This window comes from Phycodurus eques, chromosome 5 (assembly GCF_024500275.1).
Source record: "Phycodurus eques isolate BA_2022a chromosome 5, UOR_Pequ_1.1, whole genome shotgun sequence".
Classification (NCBI taxonomy): domain Eukaryota; kingdom Metazoa; phylum Chordata; class Actinopteri; order Syngnathiformes; family Syngnathidae; genus Phycodurus; species Phycodurus eques.
In genome coordinates this window covers 31,777,796-31,797,198 of record NC_084529.1, presented here as the reverse complement: position 1 = coordinate 31,797,198, position 19,403 = coordinate 31,777,796, and the positions used below count along the sequence as shown (strand labels likewise).

At 40.6% G+C, this 19,403-nt stretch overlaps 1 protein-coding gene across 1 annotated transcript in view; it reads right to left on the bottom strand.

The window, feature by feature from the left end:
• Window positions 1-269: 269 nt before the first annotated feature.
• The window catches only part of cdh13 (cadherin 13, H-cadherin (heart)), a 279,998-nt gene continuing 260,864 nt past the window's right edge, over window positions 270-19,403 (bottom strand). Inside the window, exons 14-15 of the mRNA XM_061677140.1 lie at window positions 18,893-19,111; window positions 270-2,566 (exon numbers count right to left, since the gene is read on the bottom strand). Coding sequence (XP_061533124.1) covers window positions 2,559-2,566; window positions 18,893-19,111 — 227 coding nt within the window. The 3' untranslated portion in view covers window positions 270-2,558. The remainder of the gene's footprint in view (window positions 2,567-18,892; window positions 19,112-19,403) is intronic.

The window sequence follows — 19,403 nt, the reverse complement described above, 5'->3', positions numbered from 1 at the left end:
AATTCAAATAAAAAATGGATGGTCTTGTTCTGAGGCCCCAGTGAGTCAGATGAAATATTATCTTGCCTTCATGCGTTTTACATTTATATTCTACATGGCAACCATATCCTTCCTGCTGGGACTCGGCTTGTCCTTGCCTGGAACACAAATGCTTTTACTTTGAAAGCTTGCCATGTATATACAGTACTTGTGAGTGAGTTTAGTGATCAAATTGTGTCTTTGTTAATCAGACAGACAAATTGCACGGAAGAAGCATGTTGCATCTTTCAGTAACGGGTTTATTAAATTAGTGCAAAAAGACAGACATTATTCATTCAAAATGTCTTCTTTTTCTTTGAGGATCCAATCGAGCCCGCACTCCTTCCCCTCATTTGATGAGTGCAGGCAGGAGAGTAAAGATAAACTACGCACCACAAACACATTCTTTGTTTTCTTCTTTTACGTCATTCTTAGGACTTAAACAGATGAAGAGAGATCAGGCGATCAAAATTTTAAACACATGAGCATTGAAAACTCAAAGACTCCTTTTTGCAATTAATCACAATAAAAAAATAAAAACACCAGCAAAGATGTTACAATGAAAAAGGCAACACCAACACCAATGGCATTAGAAATCGTGCTCAAGTTCACTGAAAAAAAAAACATTCCTTTTCTAATGACTGTCTGTGTGGGGAACCAATTAAAGTACATAAGTTAATCAATACTGCATATTTATACAATGGTAAAAAATAAAATATTTATATGACAGTACTTATTTTAAGGTTTACACCATTACTATAAAGATATACTTATTTCCACTCCATGACAACTAATGCATTAAAACATGTAAATCGAAGAAACGACTCCAGAGTTTCCGACTTTAAAGGCTTATTGGCTACCACCATGTCCAAAGAGACCACAACCACTGGAGACAAAGAAACAGGCAGATTCTCTCCTTGAAACAGGGAAACTAGATCAAACACACTCTGTTGAGAATAGAAAAGAACACATCAAAACGCCAATACTCTACGCCCACCAGGACAATGTCTCACCCATTGCCGTGTTTATTGGCATGGGAAGAGGGAGGCCGGTTATATTGGGGAGCGAGTGCTCTGACATACAGTAGAAGGACGGGGGAAAGTGGAGGAAAAATATTCAGGATAGCAGAAGAAGTCTGGAAAGGACTGAAGAGTGAAAATCAGTTTAAAATGATACTGTAGTGTTTGTCCATCCAACAATGAATCCATTTACCAGAACAATTATCCCGTTCAATGTCACAGAAAAGCCGACTCGGGATGAGAGGCGGTGTACGGTACACCTTGGACTGGTTGCCTGCCAATCACAAAGCTGACACGTAGGGACAGACTTTTCACACCTAGAGACAATTTAGGCTTCAAGGAACCTAACATATTTGTTGTTGGCCTGTGGGAGAACGCTGGAATACGCAGAGAGAACCCACACGAGCACAGGGAGAACATGCAAACTGCACACACAAAGGCTTAGCAACTCTGCTGTCCTCCAGCATTTTGTTCCAAATACACACTCAGGAGACACTTCGTTTGATAAACCTACACAGCGGAATGAGATGAACTCCAAGAGTGGACTGAATACAGGATATGCTTTTGCAAAGATCATTTACAGTTTTGAGTAAGCCCACCATTCATTTATTATAATGATGGTACTCGGACGTTCCCGTTTTTTCTGCTGCTGAATAAGAAATCCCCCTCAGTATGATGCAATGCAATTTTAGAGAATTAAACATCATTGAACATTGTTATCTTTGTAATGGTGGAATTAGCAATACTTATGTTTCTCATGACTATAGATGGTTCAAGTGTATGTAAAGTTAGGGAATGTTTAATCTCAAGTAGGTATGACAGATGTCTGCCATGGGTGTGCTAACCAGTCGTGGGCATTAAAACAATGAAATCTATTGACTTAAAGCACTTAAGGGAACATTTGTTCAGTAGACTATTGATTATATGATGGGGTTCCATGCAAACTGCAATCAAATAATATCAAATCAAAACAGTTTTCTTGATGCTGGAACATGCTATGACAGAATACATTGTATCCAAACTTAAAATGGCGATAAAATGGTTCAAATCTTCCAATTTTTGTTCATGGTCGTTATCAAAAGTCATCATGATATGTTCGATTGAGATCCATTTTACGGGCTGGCACACACCCACTGTTTTGGACACTGCAAAATAAGTTAGATGGTGGAAAGTGTAAAAAAAAACAACAACAAGGATTAAAGAATCCATGGTGTTTTGGGTACTGTAAGTGTGGACCGAGGGCAGAATGCTAAAGGCGGTCAGACAGACTAAAGATGATGTGATATCATGTGGGAAGGAGTGGTGTACCAAGGAAAGCAGTGATAAAGAAAAGCAGACAAGTGTAGCGAGAAAAGTGATTTTTTACAGAGCAATTGAGCTTGTGGGGATCGTGTCCATTGTCATGTATAATTCTTCATGGTGTGAAGACTTCTCCTTCTTTTCCGTCCTCTCTGCTAAGCCAGCGTTGTGTGCGGGAGATAAGTTGTTTCTTTCCGGTGTTACTGGACCAATTTGCAGAAGCTACAGGCCTGGTGAGAGAAGAGATGAAGGCAAAAGGTTGATTTGGAGGAAAGTGAGGCATGGACAGGGTACAAGAGGTAAAACAAGGTCAGCAGCGAATCAGCTAAATTACAGACGGGAGGTATTGGTGTATTTTCATTAAATTTTCAGTGAGGATAGAAGTGAGGCTCTAATTCCAGCAAATAAGCAACTGGCTTGAATGTGAGAGTCCCCTCTGAAGCCATGTCAGCCTCTTATTGTAGCAGCCCAGACGCCTCGATCAATATGAGTGAGAGCAATGAACACAAGGTTGTGAATCAGATAAAGCAAACTTTTGATGTATCATATCATTGAGATGTGAAAAATGGAGTGGCAGTGTGAATGAAAAATGTACAATGGAATCTCAGAAAGCCAGAAATCAGTATTTCTAATTTAAATCAAAAAGAAATGCCCCTATAGGAAATAGTGGTTGCCGTCATAAAACCTTTACCTGCTTGACTGATGTATGGCTACAGTACATCTATCTATTAGTGCTCGGACTTGCCCCCTAAAAGCCCAACGGCTATTGGTATTGTCTTTGGCAAGCGATGATTGAATCAATTCGATCGCTTACTACTTGTGATATTCCAAACTAATAGTCCAACAAAAGAAAAATCCAATTTGATGATTTGAAAACTATCTACAGCAACCTGATGAAGTCCTGTTTTTTGAGGTCACAGATTTAGTCACAACGTAAGAAAGTGGGCGGCGGGTACATTTTCCTTCCGGGGAAAAAAGCAATTGCCAATCATCATGATCCCTCACAATGGCCAAGGCTTGTTCAAGCAGGTCTCTGCATACTCCACGCAAGCTAGCAACATCTTGTCTACTACCAGGTAGTTAGTTACCTGAGCTGCTAGTTAGCGGTAGCTCTCGTCAATCATCTGCCAATACGTATTGAATGAATGTTGCATAACTTTATCCAATTCATCTGGCACGGTCGCAGTCTGCTATGAACAGTCGTGCAGCTTCTCATCATGGGACACTTGGTTCCACAGAGATTCTTATCTTAGCAGAGACGGCTCCATGATACTATACACTATACTATACATTAGGGCTTACAGCGGGTACTGTACAACTGCGCATTCGCCGGAAGTAAACAAGGATGTGACCAGATATGACTCCCTTCATTCCAGCTCCCGTCAGAATAAGATACAGGTACGTCAGTCTATTTGTTTACATTCAAATGCGAACATTTTAATTCAATATCCTTTTTTTCATTGAAATTCGCAAATCAATTGGAATAGGGAATACATTTTTCCTAGCCCTACTATCTATCTATCTATCTATCTATCTATCTATCTATCTATCTATCTATCTATACACACAGACACACACACAGGACTGTGGTTTGAAATAAGAGTATCGATTGTTTCTTGACTTCTGTGTGTGACGGAAGGTGGCTGAGCTCGACTGAAACATTTGCTCACTCCAGCTAGCAGCTTCATTTTCTCCCCTCTTTGGCACTTTGTGCTTCCAAGTAGAATCTATGAAAAACATTACACTTAGTCTCAGTTGCTTTGGTACAATTCTCAGATCAGAATTGAAATTCTCAAAACTGCTTGTTCAAGTTTCACAGCATTGTGTCACGTGCACATCAAAAAAGCAGTTTCTCATTTCTTTAAACAAGTTAAGTAAAGTAAATGCTTTGGTACGTCCATGCAAATGATTATGTACAATTCTCTGCTGTTTCTGACATTATCAATTGCTTATGTCATGTTGATCGAAATGTTTTATTGTGTTCTGTATTGAATAGTCTCACCCCAACAACATTTAGGCATTTGTTCATTGCATAAGTCCTTACATGGAAAATGGTTGTCATAATATGTCAAACATATTTCTATACATTTCCATGAGACTTTTTACCCCCAGGTTAGTCTTGATTTTATCGAACGAAGGGAAATGCGTGACGCATTAGATCAACCGATGATCAACCTGTTTTCTGCAATAGCTCATTGCAAGAGAAGATATTTGTTGTGATGTGAATGAGAATTTGTGGCCCAAAACCTAAGAACATCAGGTGTAGGAAGACTGCACTGCAATTCATACAGCATTGCATGTACAGCTTTCCCTTAGGAGACTTTGCTGTGTTCACATTTCTATTCATTTTCTTTGCGCTATAAACAAAAGAAATAAAACAAATCAACTTCGATGAAACTGGGAGAACGCCAAATGCCATTGGTGTAATAGACTGCACCATAGTACCCTGTGAGAAGGAATGGGAGTTTGTGAACAGGAAAGGACAGCCTATTGGCCTTTTCTCATCAACATAACTTTAAAGCTAACTCGAGCTCCCGTGGTCCAAATAGCAGAAAGCATCACGGTTTGCTTACAATATCAAGAGTATTACCGTCTGACGGTGGCTCATTGAGCTCCAGTATACTGACAACTTATCCACTTGTTGCACTGCTCGCTAGCTTGGAGGTGGCTGAGGGCTGACCGTACTGGACTCCATACACAATGAATGGCCTGGTTGAGTGCGCATCGAGCTGTGCGAAGTTAAGTGTACTTCACGACCATATGAGAACGCCCAGTCTCGTCTGATCTTGGAAAGGGCCACAATTAAGCCGCCTTTTAAGGAGACCAGTTTAAAACCCCCAATGCATTGAGGGCGACAAGCTGTTCTGGCATGTCAACATTGCAGTTACACAATGAGTTAAACGAAGATATTGTGACAGCCAACCAATGAAACGTAGCACATCAAGACTGTGACCACAAATGTTTACGAGTGAAACCCACTTGTATGCGCTTAAAATTACCGGAGACAAATTCCTTGTGTGTTTTTTGGACATACTTGGCAAATAAAGATGATTCTGATTCTGATTCTGAAAAGAATCACTGAAACCACAGTTCGACAGTAAACAATTTAGAAACAGACATTGGTTATGTCAAATTGCCTCCCCCTTACCTGGTCTGTTTTGCGCCATATTCTACCACATGCATTTTGCTTAATGAGCAGTCCTACCAGGGCTTAGCAGTAAGCGTGCTACATGAAGAAATACATACAGTACAAAACACTCAGATTCACCCAAAAGAGGTAGCGGTATATAGATACAGTGCAAAAGGGGCAAACCATGCATTATGGCTTTGTGTATACCTTGCATATAAATATGTCTGTATTCATGTAAAATGTGCAGAAACTGTTGACATAATAGCTATTCTAGTGTTGTGACAGGTCCTTACTGATGAGACATGATTGAATGAGTCCAACTTCATAACTGAGAACCCGCTGGTCCAAATGAAATGATCGCAGAGGAACCAGTCAGTAGGAGGATTGGCAGTAGCCACTCATCAGTCAAGCTTTCATGAGGGCCAAAGAGCCATTTGACAAGGGCTGAATTCAGTAAGGCAACCTGGTGATTTTACTTTAATCGACGACTCCATTGTTCTTTATACCCATTTTACCAGCATTTAAACACAACGTTAAAATTTAAGCCCAATGTGAGTATTATGAAACTCGGAGTACAAATATGCACTTTGAACAAGCTGTAAAATTTGAATTATCATACGGGGAAATAAATGGCATCATAAAAGGCTGCATAGGGTTTTTTCCTGAAACTAATGTACAGTAATTGATCAAAACCATTTAAAAAATAATAATTTTCAAGTCGCTTGAATTTCTTTTTTCGTTCAACCTATATATAGTTACTGTGCAATGTAAAGCCACTTCATTTTATCGGGGCAATAATCTGTTTTAGAGCAACACATTTGATAGAAACTTAAGACTACAAAGAGGAGTTTTCACAGCCATCACTTTGTTTTATGTGAATATGTCATTTAATATTTTTTTTAAAGTATACAATCATAACTTGTGTACTGGCAGCAAATGTAATAACGCCGCTCTGATAGACTAGTATTTGAGCTTGTACCGATGCGTAAAACGACATGTTTTCACAAAGCTCACAGTGTAATCATCAAATCAGTGCATTCACATATTACAATGAGTCTGTATAACCGAATGAGTTTTTAGACAGGCAAATTTTATCTCTGTGTATTAATTTGATTCAATTCACCAGAAATATACTTTGACTCTCTCCTCTGCTAAAAAAAAGCACATTTATAATCTAATGCAATCGGAAACTGTTCATTAAAACAAATTAAGTGACGGCGATTGGCTTTCCTCTTCAGCACTATGCCTGAGTGTGTTTGTGTGTCGCTCGTCTCCAATACAAAGTGAACGAGAGACGTGTGCTTAAAATCAGAAGTATGTGTTTTGGACAGTTCTAGCCGCAAATAGAGATGCTCACTGAAAACATCGTTTCATGAAATGTGTTTTGATTGGTTGTTTGGCTGCATTTTTATTTTTTTATTTTTTATTGTTTTTACAGAACACAGAATCTCTAATCATGTTGAATGTAAATTGTCATTGTGTAAATGCAAGATTTTTATCAGACAGCAACCCTAACTCTAACCTAACAGGTGATGACATGAATGCCAGGTTGGACACTAAAGAAGGAGAAAAAGATCTATACAGGTTGGCCAGACAGAGGGATAGAGATGGGAAGGATGTGCAGCAGGTTAGGGTGATTAAGGATAGAGATGGAAATGTGCTGACTGGTGCCAGTTGTGTGCTGGACAGATGGAAAGAATACTTTGAGGAGTTGATGAATGAGGAAAATGAGAGGACTAGAGTCAAGTGTGGTGGACCAGGAAGTGGCAATGATTAGTAAGGTGGAAGTTACAAAGGCATTAAAGAGGATGAAAAATGGAAAGGCAGTTGGTCCTGATCACATACCTGTGGAGGTATTTAAACATCTAGGAGAGGTGGCTCTGGAGTTTTTGACCAGCTTTTTAAACATAATTCTAGCAGGTGAGAAGGTGCCTGAGGAATGGAGGAAAAGTGTGCTGGTGCCCATTTTTAAGAACAAGGGTGATGTGCAGAGCTGTGGGAACTATAGAGGAATAAAGTGGATGAGCCACATAATGAAGTTATGGGAAAGAGTAGTGGAGGCTAGACTCAGGACAGATGTATTTGCAAGCAACAGTATGGTTTCCTGTCTAGAAAGCGTACCACAGATGCATTATTTGCCTTGAGGATGTTGATGGAAAAGTGCAGAGAAGGTCAAGGAGGAGATACATTGTCTTTGTAGATCTAGAAAAACCCTATGACAGAGTGCTCAGGGAGGAACTGTGGTACTGCATGCGGAAGTCTGGAGTGGCAAAGAAGTATGTTAGCATAGTACACGACATGTATGACGGCAGCAGAACAGTGGTGAGGTGTGACAGAGGAGTTTAAGGTGGAGGTGGGACTGCATCGGGGATCACCTCTGAGCCCCTTCCTGTTTGCAGTGGTGATGGATAGGCTGAGAGATGTTAGACTGGAATTCCCATGGACGATGATGTTCGGGCAGTTAGTGTTAGAGGAGGATGCAGGTGATATCTAAACATTCTTCAATTAAATACAGAAATTAAAGAGAGTCTTGATGCTCCTTTAACCATCACATAATTACATAATGCATGAAAAAAATATGCAATCGGGAGGAGCGCCTGGCCCAGACGGAATCGCCGTCGAATTCATTAAACATTTCTGGCCAATACTAGTGCCTCTATTTTTCAGAACAGTCAAGGAGATAAATGATAAAGGTCAAATAAGTAGCCGTATGAGCACAGCTTCAATTAAATTACTACTAAATTCAGGCAAAGGCCCCACTCTCCCGGCTAATTATCGGCCCTTATCACTGATTAATGTAGATATAAAGATTATCTCGAACACCCTTGCAGCGAGACTTGAAAAGGTACTCCTGTTGATAATCCACTATGACCAGACAGGTTTCATTAAACATAGAAGTTCCACAAATAATGTCAGACCTCTATTAAATTTAATAAGCATGTTACAGCGTAAAAATCTAAAAGCAATCATGTCACTTGGCGCAGAGAAAGTTTTCAATAAAGTTAAATGGGCTTTCCTGTTTGCAGTACTTAGCAAATTTGGCTTTGGAGACTCATTTATACAGTGGATCGCAACTTTATACAACTCGCCGAAAGCGACAGTGACCACGAATAGGATCACATCACAAGGTTTTACTCTACAAAGAGGAACCAGAAGAGGATGTCTACTTTCCCCAATGCTATTTGAATAGCCACAAAATAGTAAAACCAAAATTGAAAACCTGAAATAATAAAGAATTTATTTTTTTCACAATAATTCCATTTAAGACCACATTTAAATGGTTCCAGACATTAGATTTTGCTGTTGTAAATTTTTATTCAAAAAATAAGAAAAATAGAATCAGTTTATCCACTCTTCAGAAAAGTAAACAGGAGGGAAGCCTAAATTCTACCAACTATAAACACTATTATTCAGCTAACCAATTACAATACCTCATCAAATGGATGCATCAATATGAGGAGCATAATTCTTGGCTTGAATTAGAAGAGATAGACTGCAACAACATAAAACTTTCAAAACTCCCATTTATTTCCACAAGTCTTAAACACCATAAATATTTCAAGAACCCAATAATCTCATGCACCTTGGTGGAAAAGTTTAGAAGCTGCATGATGTCAATTACCTCCCAGATTTCAAAATTAACAATATAGCCCTTAATTTTAGCACATGGGAACATCATGGAATTGACCACCTACAACAACTATTTTTTTTTTTCTTATCTAGTCCTGTCCTACCCTCACCGGGTGTAGCACTACTCCCCCATACAACACTCAAGGCTTCTTTATAATCGCATGGGCGCCAACCGCGCTGACGTCACCGCGGCTATCCTGCACGCAGTTTGCCTTTATACTCGAGCGCAACCCACACGCGCAGTTTTGAAAATGTACTGCAGTTCTCCTCCAAGTCAGGGGTGTCACTACGACTGGTATTGGCTAGGACGCCACAGGGTGGAGTTTCCTCTACACTTTCTGGCCATTTCCAGTGGCCGTTTTTCCTTTCCTTTCCGTAACAAGAAACAAAGCAACAACAATGGTGACTGTGGAACAGTGTCTGCTAGAACAAATGGACCTAGGTGACCAGATGATATATTTAATTATGCTGCCAAATCGATCAAGAAGGGGGCGGCAGCGGGGGTTTGCGGAACCAAGGGGAACGCTGAGTACATCATTACAGCATGTGACTAAAACGGACCAATCATTAGAGATGATCTACGCAGCATTCTACGCACAGCAACAATTTTTGCCGTTTGCACGTCAAGTGATGCAGAGGGGCCGCGGGGGCCAACGCGTCAGTCACGTGATGCAATGCGGGCGCTGTCGGCCGCGCGAGCGCGGACTATAAAGAGACCTTCATAACTAATGTGTCATTGCTCTAGATATATGATTTACTTTCCTCATCTTGTTTACAGTTAGTGCTTTGTCTTTTGTTGTATTCTTTTCTCACTCCCCTCTCAAAACCTTGTTCTGTTCGACTGATCAAACTTGATTCTCAATTAATATCCATTATCATACTAAGAAACCACAGTGGCATCTAAGAAACTCCACTGTGACACAGTAAAACTGTTCCGGCATAAAAGGGTTACAGATCCTCCTTTCTGCTTGACCTAACAGCCGAACAGGACAAATAAAAAAAAAATAAAAAATTAAAAGAAAAAGGATGTCTGCGATAGGCTTACATGGAAAAAGATGACAGGCTGTGGCGACCCCTAACGGGACATGCCGAAAGGAAAAGAGGAAGAAGACAAGAAGATGGCAGACGCCACTTTTGTGACAATCAACACAAAATTCAAACTTTCTGAAATGTTTCTACTGACTTCGAATGCTCTTCATTTAACATGTGGTCAAAGATACTCGCTTTTGCAGGGACTGTACACCACAGTATCATCTGGTATCAGTATCGTCATCAAAGGGTTTTAGTTCATTAGTGGATCACGTTCCCTCACACTCCTACAAATTCATGTTTAATGTGTGGTTATGCCCAGAAACAAAGTGATTTTTTTTCTTTGTTTCAACTCATGGATCAAATAGTCTTCATCGTGTGATCTGAGAGCAAAGACAATTCTTCAACAAACACACCACGCAATGGCTGTCAATCAAAAGAAATTGAAAAGAATGGAAAAAGCTGCATCTTTCCAGGAGTAAATAAACCTGTAAACATACTCTCTTGAGTCAGAAAAGGGATTTGTGTAGAGCTGTAGAAGAATGCAAACGGCTGTCGTAGTGAAGTGGAGGATCAGAGAAAACAAACCGCGTGGACTAAAAACCCTGGGGGATGAAAGGTGCATTAGTGGCATCTTGTTTTAGAGTTTTTGCAGTAGTAAGTGGTAAATTGCTTGGTTTTACAACGCCCTCACATTCTCGCTTTTCCTTTACCTTTGCCATTTCAATATTCTGTAACTCTTGCTGAAATGACAAAGAAAAGCAGAAGCAAACAAGTTTCCCGCAGTGCACCACAACTTCAGACCAATTTACTGCTACAGCCTGTAATCCTGCATGGAAAAGATTGAGGTTTGAGCTTGTAAACCTAACACGAGCATATGTGGGGGAATTCTGTGCACTACAGAAGGGAACTGTGTTTGTGTTTCTGTGTGTGTGTTTCTGTGTATGTTTTTCTATGTGTGTGTGTGAAAGTTCATTTCATAAGTTAAATTCTCTCATAGGCATGATTAGCAAAAGTCCAAGCCACTAATCTTTAGAAACTATTTATCAGCTATAGTGTCTGTGCTTTCACACTGACTTCAGTCATACATCTTCAGCTTTGAAAAATGTGTTCGGAGCACCTGTAAAGCTGCTGAGGAGAGATAACGCATGAATGTAAGTGAGGCAAAGAACATCAGTACATGTGCACTGATAGGGGGCAGTGTAGTCCACTTTGTTGCCTTACTGCGAGGCACCGTGAGAGGATATGACCAATATATTATCATACCGTATGAGACAATTTCTTTGGATTCCTCGACTGGTCGTCAGCCAATCGTAGGGCACATACAGGCACTGCTGCAACTACTGCAGTCACTGTATTGTATTGTCAATTTACAGTCTTCAATTAAACTAAGAATCATGTTTTTGGAATGTGGGAGGAAGTCTGAGTATCTGGAGAAAACCCACACAAGCACCGGGAGAACCCGGAATTTTAAACGGATTGAAGTATTTGACTTAAAATACTTAAATCCGTTTCGGATATTTTTGACTCCATTTCATTTCAGAGGGCATGCGTCTTAGATATACTCTGAACCATTTTGAATGTAATTAGCATTTTCGTCAAAGTCCCACAACTGCTCCATATAGGTTTGGACTTATATATGACACGATGATGTGATGCATATGGATTCACTGCACTACACTGTTCTCGAACCATAAAGGAAGAAAAACACAGATTTTAATCTCCACACATTCATCTCCTTTTCCCTTCCCTTCCCTCTGGCTCTTTCCATTTTCCTTCCTCTCATCTCTCTGTGTCAGGGTCAGAGTTCATCTAGGAGATAAGGGAATAGAAAAAGCATCCGGTGGGCCTTTTCTATCAGCTTCTCATATTCAACACTGTAGTGATCAGTCACCTACATTTGTGGCCCGGCGCTACTGTCTGACATGAGCTCTGGCAGAAGTCATCTCTCCTGGTGCCTGCTGGGCTCGTGAACTGAGCTGTTCTGTGTTAGACGTGGAGCCTGTGTTGCTCAGAACAAAATGTGTCATTGTGAAAAGGGACACACGTGCAGATACTTTTTGTGGTCAGCTCCAAGGTGACATAATATCTGCGTGAGATCAGTCCAAATCAAAGGACGTGTATATGCTCAGGGTCAGAGGAGAAAGAATGTGTCATTTGAAAAGTTTTTGGTCATGAATGGCATTGGAGATCACAGCAACATTGGAATTTATACAGCTATCTTTGAGAGTAAAAAAGGAATGGCAAATGATGGACCGAATCTCACCAATGAGCACACTTCGCAAATGAAGATGCACCTACTGCCATGACAACTGCAAATAAGAACATTTCTTAAAAGTACACTCTGACCTGATTGCTGATGCTGTTATAAAACTAACTCTGCTCTGAAGTCAATACCAGTTTTTTATACTTGAATCGGCTCACATACACATACCGTACTGTGGAATTTTCATAATTTCCGTCCAATAGTGGCTAACAAATGGTTGTAATTATTTTTTTCTTTTATGTTCAAAAGTGAACAGATTTGACAAAGCAACTATTGGTGTTATTAGACCAAATACTGAGGCCATTTTTGCAATTATTTCTGAAAAGTTACAACAGTAGAAAATCAAGAAAAAGGGGGACAAAGATCCAAGTGGACTTAAAGCGAAGTGGAATTACACCTGAATATCAAACTTTAATAACAAGTGACCAAAACTACATTCATTATTTATTTGTTTTTTTCCGTTTTATTTTCTTTGAGTTTTCCCACTTTAATATTTAGGTTCATCAAACAAATGTAAATAGACAAATATAAAATCGTTAAATCGTAATTTTATTTCTTTAAGAGAAACAAAACCTATTCAAAGCTACCTGGCACTGTGTGGAAAAAGTAATTGCCCCCCTTGTTAAATCAAGAATTAACTGTTGCTAATCACATTTTTTGGAAAGTTGATTTCATTTTCACTGACCACACCCGAGCCTGATTACCTGCAGACCGGTTCAATCATTAACTCCCTTCAATAGAATTTCCTGATAAAATGAAGTTGTCCAAACGATCTCAAAGAGCTGAAAAAAATAAATAAAATGCCACAATCCGAGCCTGCTTCCCTGCACCTGGCTCCAACATTGTCTCCAAACCACCATGTCAAAAACCCCTACCCGCTCGATCTTGACAGCGTTAGATGAGCCCGCACCCAGAAGGAAGCACACTGCGTCAGCCTGCTCGCCATCGTCCTCCTCAACATTGAGCTGAGCATGGCGGCCAAGCAAATCGTCTTGCCGTCTTGTTTTTCTCCTCTCTATCTCACTCACTGGTGTCCTGTCGTCACTCCAGTGTTCATTATAGTTATTAGCTTTCTGTTCACCCTTTAACCGTATATTCTCCTCCACATATAGATTCAAATTCTTTAGATTTTGAAGGTTACGGCCTCAAACTTTATAACCTTCTTCCCCACTCCGGGACGTTTTGCCCAATATGGTTTCAATATGGACGACTGGTTAGCACATCTGCCTCACAGTTCTGTGCACCGGGGTTAAAATCACGGCCCCGCCTGTGTGGAGTTTGCGTGTTCTCCCCGTGCCTAGGTGGGTTTTCCCGGGCACTCCGGTTTCCTCCCACATCCCAAAAACATGCATGGTAGGTTGATTGAGGACTCTAAATTGCCCGTAGATGTGAATGTGAGTGCGAATGGTGGTTTGTTTCTACGTGCCCCGCGATTGGCTGGCGACCGGTTCGGGGTGTACCCGGCCTCCCGCCCGAAGATAGCTGGGATAGGCTCCGGCAGCCCGCGACCTTAGTGAGGAGAATCAGTAAAGAAAATGGATAGATGGATCGATGGATGGATGGATGGATGGATGAATGGAATGGATGGTTTCACAACCCCTTGTCAGTTAGCGACACATCATTCCGACCTATGTTAGCCTGAATATTTGTTCTGAACTAATCTTTATTTGGCTACCCATTTGGCCATTTATACAGGACCACCACGTGGTGGCCACAGAGCAGCCCAAGTAAAGGTCACCTAGCTCTGCACCCGTTTCCAAGTCATGTTGTTCCACGCCTGTGTCCAAGTCACCTAGTTTCACAATGGTTCCATCACCTCGTCCTGTCACTTGACTTCCAAGGGTGTAAGTCTGTCCACGCATTTCCTCTAGTTCACTTTTCCAGGTGCCTGCACACTTTGCCCCCCTTGTTTCTAGTGTCCCCCAACCTATTTGGAAGCAGGCTGGTGCAGACCCAATACTGGCCCTGCGGCAGCTAAGGGTTGCAGTGCCTGCTCACGGGCTGATCATGGCTCAATTATGTACCTCTTTCCAATCAGACTGGGCGGCCGAGAAGGCCGCACTAGACACCTGACCATGCTGCGACAAGCTGGCCCAGACAGCCGCTCCAGTCCCCCTTTGCTCCGGCAGCGCAAATCCAGTGGCCACTATCAGACCCTCCTCTGTCAGTATACCTCAGTTTTTGTGATTCTTACTTATTGAATGGTATTGCATTATCATATTTATACATAAAAATGTTTAACTGCATCATGACATACTGTATCAACTACTGGCGTCATGATCTGTATTTATTTATTTTTTTTGTATTTTTTGAATTAAATCCGATTTTATTTTAATTGGATTTAATTTGGATTCCTGTTAGGTCTTGTTTTCCTGTGTCCCTTTGTTTATGTCTTTCCAGTCTGCTTGTTATGTTTTTGTCTCCACCTGTTCTCGTCGGCCCTGCTCATTTTGCCTATCAAGTCTCTATTTATTGTCCTGCTGCTGGTTGTCTGGCGTGGTGAGTGTTTATCTTGTTAATTTGCATCTTGGTTTTTGGACTTTGTTAATGCAGTACTGTGCTTTTAATCCTGCCACTCTTTTTCGTTGTCTTTTTTGGGGAAACAAACTAACATTTTGAGATTCACCTGAACTACTGCCTTCCTTGCCTAATTCTCTGCACTGTAGTCCACCTACCTTGTTTTCCTGCACTCCACCAGCAGAAACCCTCCACCCAAAATGTGACAGTTGGAATCTGCACGCACGCACGCACCTGGACACACCCGCGCACACACACACACACACACACACACACACACACACACACAAACACACACACACACACACACCACATATATCGATGTGCATCAATAGACAACTCGAGCCAAACCATGAGAAGGATTGGTGGTGGACTGCTAGATGCTGCGGTCCACATAGGAGTAAATGAGAAGCTGTGACATTATACTATGGGTGTTTCTGACTGTTAAAGAAATCAGCATGATAAAGAGATCGGAAAACTGTCAGGGACACGACTCTAAGATGAGTAATATGAAGCTGGTATAGAAGACAAGTAGGCAGTGTGACAGATTGAGGATCAATATAACAAGACTGAGAGAAGATGGGAAAGAGTGCTTGAAGAGGCATTGCTGTGATTTTGCTCAATGATGAGGGGGGGAACTGCTCCTACACCTTCCTTCAGGGCTAAAATCGCAGTCTACTTTTGTTTTGGTGTCTACTTTTCTGAGTACTGTCTTTTAAATGTTCACATTCAGACTCTCTTCTTTTAACAATTGCCTTTGCTTTCCTCACCTGGCGTGTAACTTGAAAGCTACAACAAGCCTCGAGAAAGAGAGACAGAATGTACAGACCTCCGAAGTTCTTAAAGATGTTTTTTTTCTTTTTAATCAAACTGGCTGTTGGATATTTATTTTGTGAATGGATGAGGCTGAATTTTTAATGCTGTTGCTAATGGCCTCATGAGAATTCTACTGATTCCTCCAGCAAAAACAAGATGTTTTCTTTCAACAGATGTGTTTAAATAATAGTGAAAAAAAACAAAAACAAAAAGTGAGCCATAAATATGTACATCAGCAGCATGAGTAGTGATAAAAAAAATCTCACACATTTATATTCTGAAGGTTATTACTGTGAGGTTATTTCATATATGTTATAGCCAATTTTATTTAACACTCTATTAAGAAACACGGGTGAATCGGATTCATGGCTGTTGACAGGATATCCAGATTTATGAAGCGATAGAGAATGTCATCTGTAATAATTTAATGTTTCATGTCAAATAACTATATATATATAGTTATAGCTAGCTATAACTATAGCTATATATATATATATATATATATATATATATATATATTTTTATATATATATATTTTTTTTTTTTTCTTGCTGATAAGCTTGTTTCTCGTCTAAAAAAATTAGAAGCAGCGACTCCTGGATATTTTTAAACCTGTGGGACTGTACTTTTTTTTTGGAGATAGTCAGTTGTTGCTATATTCCAATATTTTCTGATACCCTCTCACCATTACGTGAGCGTGGCCTGGTAATTAGCACAAGCCTCCTATTAGCAACAAGACCAGCAATCAAGATGCCTCCCTTTTCCACTGAGGACTAAATGGTGAGCCGAAGTGTGCTAACAGACAGCCACTTATCTCAACAAAGAGGACGGATGCGGACTGTGGAAACGCTAATGGTCAATCCAGCAGTTCTCCATGGAATTTACTGGGAGCAAAGCCCAAAGATATGGGACAACATCTAAAAGGGAGGACACAACACCAGCAGATTACCGTGGAATCCGGCTGGCCTGTGTTGCGGGCTGCTTCAACGGCGAGTGAGCGGCCGTGGACGGTCGCTACAGCGAAGGGCAAGAAAAAAGGACGCGATTCAATGCAAAACATTGACATCAGACTTACAAATAGATTTGAGCCACTTTTACAAGACCCTGGCCAAGAATGATCATTTTTTTACTGTGTACGTCATTCAGCGGCCCAAAACGAAAACACTGGCCTTGGTGATGAAGTTGTTCCCAAACAATCGGAGGAACAGGAGATAAGGCGACACGAGGCGCAGACTGATTCATCAGGGTCCTCCAAACAATCGGAGGAGCGAATGACAAATGAGATGAGCCAGCGTGTTGAATCTCCCATACCCCTCCCTGCCCCATTGGAGCAAAGCCCAACGCAAAACTCACTCTCTACTAGCCTAAATTCTCTGCTAGGCGTGACGGACAGGATGAAGACGATTGTCAATATTGGAATCCAACGCACGTCAAGATTGTCCTCGCAAACCCCCTCGCCTGAAACCACCATCCACTAAGATGCGAAGGGCCCCTCCTCCACCCATGAAGAACCTTATCTGCGAATCTGACTGATATCTGCGGGGTCTTTTTTTAGAATAAGCCAGACCCCTATGGAGATCAGGCATTTTTGATCTCTGTAATTACAAGGGACAGAAAGTTGGTCAAAGAAATATGGCACAAAAAAAGTAGAACTGCAAACTTAGTGAGGAGAAAATGTGAATGTATCAAACCATTGTCTCCAGTTATCGCTGTGAGACTAGCTCTTTTCAATATCAGGTCACTGGGTAATAAATCAATGTTGGTTAATGACATCATTACAACCTATGATCTGGACTTTTTGTTACTAAATGAAACGTGGTTCACAGAAAGTAGCTGTAATACCATTTTAAATGAGGCGACACCAGCAGATTTTTATTTTATGAACAAGTGTCCAATAGGGAAAAAAGGCGGTGGTATTGCTGTTATTTTTAAGTCATTATTTCAGTGTAAAGAAATGATACTGGGTGATTTTAGCTCTTTTGAATATCTCTGTTTTTTAGTTAAAGGTGACCCAAAGGTTATTGTTTTAATAATTTATAGGCCTCCAAGATACAATAGATTATGTATGGAGGACTTTTCAGAACTGCTGTCAGTTATTTGTACTGACTACAACTATTTTGTCATAACGGGAGACTTTAACATTCCTGTTGACAATAACAAAAAAAATCAAAAGAACTATCTGCTATACTAGACAGATTTTCTTGGACCTGGTCATCTCTAAGGATGTTGAAATTCTATCAATCGACATTAAGGATATCGCTATTTCTGACCACTTTTGTGTATTCTTTGATTACAGATTGTTCCAAAAGTTCAGACAACCTCTATGTCTATTAAGAAAGGGTACATAAATGAGAGTACCGCCACTAAGTAGAGAAACTGTAGAGAAAACGGCTCAGCAGCTGAAACCATCAACGAGCTGTCTTGACTCAATACCATCTGACTTTTTTAAAGCTATTGCGAAGTCTGTGCTAGCTGATTTGCAGCAAATAATCAATTGCTCGCGTCAGTCAGGCGAGTTTCCTAAAGCTCTTAAAGTAGCTGCCTTTTATAGCCAAGATTGTTGAGGAAGTTATTTTTAATCAACTCAGCCATTTCCTGAACTTAAATGGACTTTTTGACAAATTTCAATCAGGGTTCCGAACTCATCACAGTACAGAATCTGTTCTTATCAAAGTGCTAAATGATATAAGGTTGAATACTGACTCGGGAAAGGTCTTGTTGGACCTCAGTGCAGCTTTTCATACGGTAGATCATAATATACTGCTGAACAGGTTGGAAACGTGGGTAGGACTAAATGGAACAGTCCTTAAATGGTTCAGGTCGTATCTGGAGGAAAGGAGTTATTTTGTAACCATTGGAAGTGTTCAATCTCATCGAATGGCAATGACCTATGGGGTCCCTCAAGGGTCAGTTTGTGGACCCCTCCTGTTCAGCCTGTATATGCTATCCTTGAGTCACATTTTCCAGAACTTTTTCTATTTGTTTTCAATGTTTATACGCTGTTTTTTCTTTGTTTTTAAATGCTTTTAATCATGTAATGCACATTGAATTCCCTTGTGTATGAAATGCACAATATAAATACATTTGCTTTGCTATAACTAAAAGTATTTTTCATAGTACTAAGGGAAAAATTACCCTCTGGTTCTTTGTCCGTGCAGTGATACTTACAAGGTAGGGCAAGCATCAGTGTTGCGAGCATGATGAGAAGGCTGGCGTGGTGTGAGCGGGCAGAGCTGCAGAGCATCTTTTTCTTCTTGCAGACGCAGACTTGAACTTTGACCTCTGAGTTGTTGGACAAAGGAGGCACCCCTGAATCAGTAATGAGCAATGGTAACTGGTAGTTGGCTGTCTTCAGACTGTGCAGCAACATGATTTGGGAGTGTGTAGCTAGAGCAAGAGAGAGAGTGAGTTTGTCAAGTTAATATAAACAACAGCCTTTAAAAAATATTTTCCATACATTCTGAATGAACCCACAAAACAGCAGCATATTTTGCAAAGCAGAACTCCGTAAGTGGTTTATTGAACAAAAAAGGGCAGCATCGGCTCAGCATGTAACGACTTGGCTGAGACACTGAATGATCGTGGGTCCAAGATCTGCTGCAAACCATTAATATGTCAATTTGTATTAAGTGTTTGGTAAGGTTCCATCTTGACACTGCACAGGTCTCTTTCAATTTCC